At 36.2% G+C, this 8,214-nt stretch overlaps 1 protein-coding gene across 1 annotated transcript; it reads left to right on the forward strand.

The window, feature by feature from the left end:
• The first annotated feature begins 3,934 nt into the window (after positions 1-3,934).
• LOC129286478 (uncharacterized) lies at positions 3,935-4,902 on the forward strand. The gene is made up of 2 exons (XM_054922459.1): positions 3,935-4,360; positions 4,453-4,902. The coding sequence occupies exons 1-2, from the start codon at positions 3,935-3,937 to the stop codon at positions 4,900-4,902; spliced, it is 876 nt and encodes a 291-aa protein (XP_054778434.1).
• The last annotated feature ends 3,312 nt before the right edge of the window (positions 4,903-8,214 follow it).

Consider the following 8,214-nt stretch of genomic DNA (forward strand, 5'->3'; position numbering starts at 1 on the left):
AGGCTAATTGTCCTCTAAAGAAAGAGAGTAAAAGCTACAAGTATGATAAGAAGAAATTCAAGGATTACCTCTTTTCAATCTGGGTGACAGTGATAAGGAGTCCACAAAAGAAGAAGAAGAAGCTAATTTGTGCCTAATGGCCAAAAGTTATTCTGATCAGGTAAATGATTCAGACTCTAACTCTGAATTTGATTTTACATTTGAAAAACTAAAAATTACTTTTTAAGAACTACACAATAAATCTTTTCTTCTTATAAAAAATCTTTCACAGTTAAAAAGAAACCTGCTATTTCTAAAAAAGAAAATTTATTTCTCAAAACTAAAAATGAAGCTTTGAAAAAGAATATTACTATTTTAGAAAAGGAAATTTCTTACATTGATTGTTCTCTTCATATTTATGAAAAAGAAGATTTGAAAGCAACTCTTGCAAAATTAGTTAAGGGTAGAGATAAATAAAATTTTGACTCAACAAAGAAGTGTTTTTGATAAAACTAGTATAGGTTATAAACCAATTAAGAAACAAAAATATTGCAGGAACTTCTTTGTTCTTACGACTATGACTAACTCACCCAAATTCACTTGTTCCTACTACAACAAGAAAGGGCACATGACTCAGTCATGTATCCATAAGAAGCAAGGTTGAGTGAAAATATGAAGTGGGTTCTAAAGAGGTCTACTAAAAAAAACATGACATTTATGCAGGTAACAAGGAGAGCCACAAATGAAAACTAGTATCTAGACAATGGTTGCTCTAAGCACATGACTAGTGATAGCTTCATGTTTTTATATATGGTGAAAAATAAAGATAGTGGAACTGTCATCTTTGGAAATAATAAAAAGGGAAGAATTTTTGGTACAGGTAAAGTTGGTAAGAATGCATCTAACTCTCCTTGTATTGATAATGTTTATTTAGTTAATAGTTTAAGACATAACCTTTTAAGCATAAGTCAATTATGTGACAAAGGTTATGGGGTTATTTTTAATGTTGTACATTGCATTATGAGAGATGACCAAATAGGAAAAACAATTCTAGAAGGAAAGAGAATTCAAAATGTATATTCAATAAATCTCTATGATGATAACTCACTGAACATAAAATGTCTCATCTTTGTGAATGATGAAAGTTAGTTGTGGAATAAAAGATTAACCCATGTCAACATGAAGCAATTGGACAAGCTTGTAAAGAAAGAACTTATCATTAGATTGCCTAAGATAAAATTCAAAGCTGAAAGTAGTATGGAAGCCAAACAAACTAAGACTATATTTCAAAGCAAAAATGTAGTATCCATATTAAGGCCTCTTGAATTGCTTCATATGGATCTAATTAGTCTTTCAAGGGCAAAAAGTCTTGGGGGTAATCATTACACATATGTTATAGTTGATGATTATTCTAGGTTCACATGGACTATCTTCATGTCTCACAACGATCAAACCTTTGAATATTTTATAGCATTTGTAGCCAAAGTACAAAATGAAAAAGTTTAAAAATTGCAAAGACAAGAAGTAACCATGGTGGAGAATTTGACAATTTCAACTTTATTAAGTTTTGTGAAGAATAAGGAATGAGTCATAAGTTCTCAACTCCTAAAACACCTCAACAAAATAGAGTAATGGAGAGAAAGAACAGAACCCTAGAAGAAATGGCAAGGACCATACTAAATGAGAAGAAACTTCTTAAATATTTTTGGGTAGATGCCATGAGTACAACATGCTACATGTAACATCCAAGAAAATTTAATCTTGGTTTATTAACCTAACGAAAGTAATTAATGAGTTAATGAGATGTGTAGCCAGAGGGGCTTAACTTGGTATATTTATGGTGATTTCAGCCCTAAAAGTGGTTTTGGATCAATGGTGAGGCACCCGGGCAAGGAAAGAGGAAGAAAAAGTGAAGAATTATCCTATGTGCCACATGCTATGACATGTGGTCAGTCTGCCATAATGCATAGAGAAGAATTTGAATGCAATGGGCTCTTCTGTGCCATGTGCTGTGGCAGATGGAAATGTCCGCTGCGACGTATGGGAAAAAATATGATAAATTAAACACGATCGACGTTGGATTGAGGTGGTTTTGGTGTCTACATGGAGCTTTCTCCTAGTTTTAACTAATGGTACCAGTTTCCCACTCAAACTCATTTTTTATAAAAAAAATTGGACACGAAAACCCATTTTGATTACTTTTTCATAAAATTTTATAAATGGGGTGTCAAATTATAGCACTAATGCTGTCAAAATTGTGCAATGTGCCGTGACACATGGTATAAAGAAGACAAGCCACGACACACATGCCGTAAGCTACAGTACACGTGTCATTTTCTACACAAAATCTATTTTTGAGTTTTAAAACTCATGATTTTAGGTCTCAATTGATTTCCAAGCTTCCATATTACTTTCAAAATTCTGATTTGAGACTATTAGATAATGTTTGAGATTCAAAATGTTGAATTTAGGATTCTTAAAAAAAAAGAATTGGAGAAATTCCTTTTTATGAAATTTTACAATTTAGTAATCCTTTGAGGGTTAATCCTTTGATTGCCATGATTTGGAGTTAAATAGTGGATTAGTAAGGGAGACCTTACAGTTTGATCTCTTGGTTCTTACACTTTAGTATTAGTTTCTCTAGTTATGAGAACTGGACTGTGGATTTATGAATGAGGTGAGTTTGCTTATGAATGGTGCATTTGCATATAGAAAGTTGCCAATTATCATTATATACATATTCTTTTCCCCTTTGAGCTAGTGTTAATTATTTTCCTTTTATGGGATTACTTCCATCCTTAGGAGGGAAGAATGGTGCAAATAAGAAATATGGCCGATAACATTCTAGAAAATGTATCAAGACAAGTGCGGGAAGTCTTAGTACAAGATGAGAATATTGTCCCTAGTGAGCATATTGAGATGGGGCAAGGTCAAGCTAGAGAGCAACTGAGACCTACAATGGGCAATGAGAATATATTGCTCAAGCATGATGGAAAGAATTGAATAGAGAATAGATGAGCATGATCAAATTTTGAAGAAAAGACCGAAAGAGTCAAGTAAAACTGTAGAAAGAGTTGGCGGTCATGGTAGTGTAAGACTAGAGAGGGAAGTACTTGACCAACAAGAGGAGGATTACTACAAAGAGAATAGATCGAGGAGGCCTGAACCAGTGAGGCCTAGAGGAAAAAAGCAAGAGAGCTATATTGATTTAGCCTTAAAGAAGTTCATAAGGTTGAATCCTCCGTCATTTGAGGGTTTTATGGAAAATAGAGCGGCTGAGAAGTGGATAGATCGGTTGGAGATGATCTTTTTCATTATGACTTGCATATCTGAGCAGTGGATATCACTTGTTGCATTCCTATTTAAGGATGCTGCCAAGCAGTGGTGGGAGAGTATGAGACCGACGGATGGGTCTTAGTTGACATGGAGTAAGTTTAAGCGGAGGTTCTTCTCCTACTATTTTCTTGCCTCCTTTAGAGTTGAGAAAGAGGCTAAGTTCACCAACTGTAGCAAGGAAACATGAATGAAGAAGCATTTATAGCAAAGTTTAACGTCCAAATACTTGACATACTTGAGGAATCATGATGATGAGTATTGAAAGGTCAAGCAGGTACCGGAGAAGATTCAGCCTAATTACAAACAACAGTTGGCACCTTTTAATATTGTCTCATATAGTGACATATGCAATAAGTTGAGAGCAGTGGCCAAACATAGTTGTGAGGTTGAGGACAACTAGAGGAGAGATGGTAGGGGCTATTTCTCTACACATACGAGTCCTATTAGAGGTGTTGGTAAGAGAGCTGGATATAGCTCTATACCATCTGGATTAGGCAGCAGTGGTAGTAAGAAGAGAAGCTTCCAGAGGGGTTCACATTCTAGAGGTTCCCAGATGAGGAGTAACACCCTCGAGAGTATTAGTGGGTAGAGTCAAGCTTTGAGACAGGATTCTGCTCCTATGATAATTGGACCGATTAGAGCCCCACAGTGTAGTAGGTGTGGGAGACACCATACTGGGGAGTGCTGGACATGTTTCAAGTATCACAAGGTTAGGCATATCACTCGGTATTGCCCAGAGAATGCTCCTCACACTTATCAGAGGTCTACCATTCTTGGTTGTGTGTTTTCTATGACAAGAGAAGAGGATGAAGTTTCCCCAAAGCTTATCCGAGGTATGTTTTCTTTAAGCAATCAATACAGTTTTGCTTTGTTTAATTCTAATGCTACTCACTCATTTGTTTTCGATGAGTATGCAAAAAGGCTGAGTTTGCATGTTGTTGAAATACCTTTCATGATAAATGTGTCTACACCAGTTAGTGCTTCAATAAGAACCAGTCGAGCTTACTTGAAAGTAGAGTTGAAATTTGGTGAAATAGTCACAAGTGTTAACTTGATTTGTTTACCCATATTAAGAATTGGCGTGATAATTGGCATAGATTGGTTGTCTACCAATGATGCGATGTTAGATTGTAATAGAAAGATGGTTTTATTACCAGTGTACAGGTGACCACAGCGAATGATGAGATTGCACAACTTGTATCTGTGACTACTTCAGAGAATCCTAAATTCCTATCAGCAATACAAGTAGAGAAATCAGTGAGAGAGGGATGTCAAACCTTCTTAGTGTTCTGCTCAGTACATGGAGTGTATGATAGTGCATTAGACAAGATTGGAGTTGTCAATGAGTTTCCTGAGGTGTTTGCAAATGAAGTGTCAGGATTGCCACCAAAGAGAGAGATTGAGTTCTCAATTGATTTAGTACCTAGTACCAAGCCAATCTCTAAGGCTCCATATCGGATAGCTCCAACAGAATTAAATAAGCTTAAAAAGCAGTTAGAGGAGTTATCAGAGAAGGGGTTGATTAGACCTAGTGTTTACCTTAGGGTTTGCCTGTTCTATTTATCAGGAAGAAAAATGGCAGTATAAGATTATGTATAGACTACCAGTAGTTGAACAATGTGACAATTAAGAATAAGTATCCATTACCCCGAATTGATGACTTGTTGGATCAGTTGGCTGGAGCAACAGTATTCGCTAAGATTGACTTGAGATCCAGCTATTACTAATTGAGAGTAAAAATGGATGATGTGCCGAAAATTGCTTTTAGAACAAGATATCAGCACTATAAGTTTCTTGTTATGCCTTTTGGACTGATGAATGTACCCATAATCTTTATGGATTACATGAACCGAATCTTTAGGCCCTACTTAGACAAGTTTGTAATGGTCTTCATTAATGATATCCTAATGTATTCGGTTAATGAGGAAGAACATGCTAAGCACCTGTAGATTGTGTTGCAAATTCTAAAAGAGAAAAAGCTATATGTGAAGTTGAGCAAATGTGAATTCTGGTTGTGTGAGGTAAAGTTTTTAGGTCATGTAGTATCAGCAAATGGTATTGCAATTGATCCTTATAAGGTGGATGCGGTACTGCAATGGGAAAAACTGACTTCTATGACAGAGATCCGAAGTTTCTTGGGTCTAGCAAGATACTATAGAAGATTTATTTAGGGAGTTTCCCACATTGCATCTTCTTTGACCTAATTGACTAAGAAAGATCCGCCTTTCATATGGACCGATAAGTGTGAAGAGGCTTTTCAAGAGTTGAAGAAAAGATTGACGACTACACCTGTGTTGACTATCCTAGATTCGAAATAGCCATTTGTAATGTATGCAAACGCTTCACTTAAGGGTCTCAAATGTGTCCTAATGCAAGATGACAGAGTTGTGGCATATGCTTTGAGACAATTAAGACCACATGAGGAGAACTATCCTACCCATGATCTTGAGCTTGCAGCAGTAGTATTTGCACTTAAAATATAGAGACATTACTTATATGGTGTGCAGTTTGAGGTGTTTAGTGACCACAAAAGTCTCAAGTATCTAATTGACTAAAAAGAGTTGAATATAAGATAGTAGAGATGGATGGAGTTCTTGAAGGATTACAATTTTGAGTTGAAGTACCATCCTAGCAAGGCTAATATAGTAGCTGATGCATTGAGCTGAAAGACGCTACACATAGCATTCTTGATGATGCAAGAGTACAAGATACTTGAGGATTTCTCTAATGAGCACAAGAATGTTCCTGATTTCGTGTCATACAACTTAAATCTATAGTAATTACAAGTAAGTTCTGGAAAAAGTCGAGAAAAGCACAGTTAAAAGATAAGTTGTTAGAAATTAGGGAGGACATTGAGGAAAATCAAATAACGGCTTTTGGCTTTAGTGATGATGGTTTCGTGTTGTATCATGATCGTATGTGTATTCTTGATAATTAAGAGATTAGAGAGACCATTTTGTTAGAAGCTCACAAGAGTAAGCTAACAATCTACCCTGGTACTACTAAGATATACCAATATATGAAGAAGTAGTAGTGGTGGCACAGAATGAAGTGAGATGTGACTGAGTTCATTTCAAAAAGTCAAAATAGAACACCAGAAGCCACTATGTTATTACAACCTTTAGAGATCCCAATGTGGAAATGGGATTACATGTCTATGGACTTCATAATAGGATTGCCACGTACTCTGGCAAATCATTATGCTATATGGGTGATCATGGATAGATTGACTAAGTCAACTCATTTTCTAGCCATTAGAGCAAACTATACCCTAGAGAGATTTACTGAGGTCTATGTCCAAGAGATAGTATGGTTGCATAGGATACTAAAAGAGATTATGTCAGATCACGATTTGAGGTTCACATCAAACTTCTAGAGAGCTTTACACTAGGCTATTGGTACTAAGTTGAAGTTAGTACAGCCTATCACCCCCAGACTAATAGTCAGACCAAGAGGACGATTCAAATTCTTAAGGATATGTTGCGAGTGTATGCTATTAAGTTTAGTAGAAGTCAGGATAAACACTTACCACTCGTGAAGTATGCTTATAACAACAGCTTTCATGCAAGTATTCAAATGGCTCCGTATGAAGCTTTGTATGGTCGAAAGTATCAATCACCTCTTTGTTGGATTGAGTTAAGTGAGAGGAGTATTTTGGCTCTAGATTTGGTGGATCAGACCATAGAGAAGATAAAGTAATTTGATAGAAGTTGTTAGCTGCCTAGAGTCGGCAAAAAAGTTATGCAAATAAGAGAAGGAGACTACTAGAGTTTATGGTAGGAGACCATATATTTTTAAAGATATCACCTATAACAAGTATTGGGAGGTCTATTTGAGCCAAGAAGTTGACTCCTAAATATATTAGTCCGTTTGATATTCTAGAGAGACTTGGGCCTTTGGCATATTGGATTGCATTATCCCTATATTTATCAGGTATACATGATGTGTTTCATGTCTCATAACTCAAGAAGTACTAACCAATCCATCTCACATTATTGAACCAAAAGAAGTGGAGCTATAAGAGAATTTGACCTACCAGACTGAGCCAGAAAGGATAGCTGATGTGAAAGATAAGCAACTAAGAAACAAACCTATCCATTTAGTAAAAGTGATATGGAAGGGAATAACTCTTGGAGATGCCACTTAGGAAACAGAGCAGCAAATGAGACAACAGTATCCCCATCTCTTCTAGTGAGGTAAGATTTACATGATTTACTAAATTTTGGGGACAAAAATCATAAAAAGAGGGGAGAGTTGTAATATCTGAGAATATTTAATCCTAGTTTACTAACCTAATGAGAGTAATAAGTGAGTTAATAAGGTGTGTGGCCAAAGGGACTTAACTTGGTGTATTTGTGGTGATTTCAGCCTTAGAAGTGGTTCTAGATCAATGGCGGGCCATTCGGGCAAGGAAAGAGGAAGAAAAAGTGAAGAATTGTCCTTTGTGCCACATATCGCGGCACATGGTTAGTCCACCGCGGCACACAGAGACAAATTTGAATGCAATAGACTCCTCTATGCCATGCGCTGTAGTTGAAGGCAACGTGCACCACGATGCACAGGTAAAAATCTGATAAATCAAATACGTTTTGCGTGTGAAAACAGGAGAAGAGGAGGAGAGGAAAATAAAGAGCTCAACTTAGGCTCTACTAAGGCATGGCATTGGCTTCCATTGTTGACATTTTGAAGCTTTCAAATATCCAAGGTAAGTTTATAGTGCTTTATTCTTTCTTTCTCTCCCTCATTTATGATGAGTTATAGTAGGGTTTGAGTTAGAAGATAGATTTTTGGTCTATAGGATTATGAGTCTAATTCTATTGGTTAAATTGAGTATCATGGGAGTTGTTTAAGGTATTGGAACACCACATTGATAATTTTAGAAATGATTGGTCTATGGGA

Source organism: Prosopis cineraria, unplaced genomic scaffold (assembly GCF_029017545.1).
Source record: "Prosopis cineraria cultivar Desert tree isolate PC_DT_omini unplaced genomic scaffold, ASM2901754v1 PC1, whole genome shotgun sequence".
NCBI classification, from domain to species: domain Eukaryota; kingdom Viridiplantae; phylum Streptophyta; class Magnoliopsida; order Fabales; family Fabaceae; genus Prosopis; species Prosopis cineraria.

Excerpts from the sequence above, each read along its gene's own strand:
- LOC129286478 (XM_054922459.1), top strand. The coding sequence starts at position 3,935 with ATGATAATTGGACCGATTAGAGCCCCACAGTGTAGTAGGTGTGGGAGA. Across the intron at positions 4,361-4,452 it reads TTGGTGAAATAGTCACAAGT|AAAGATGGTTTTATTACCAG; the intron begins GTTAACTTGATT and ends AGATTGTAATAG.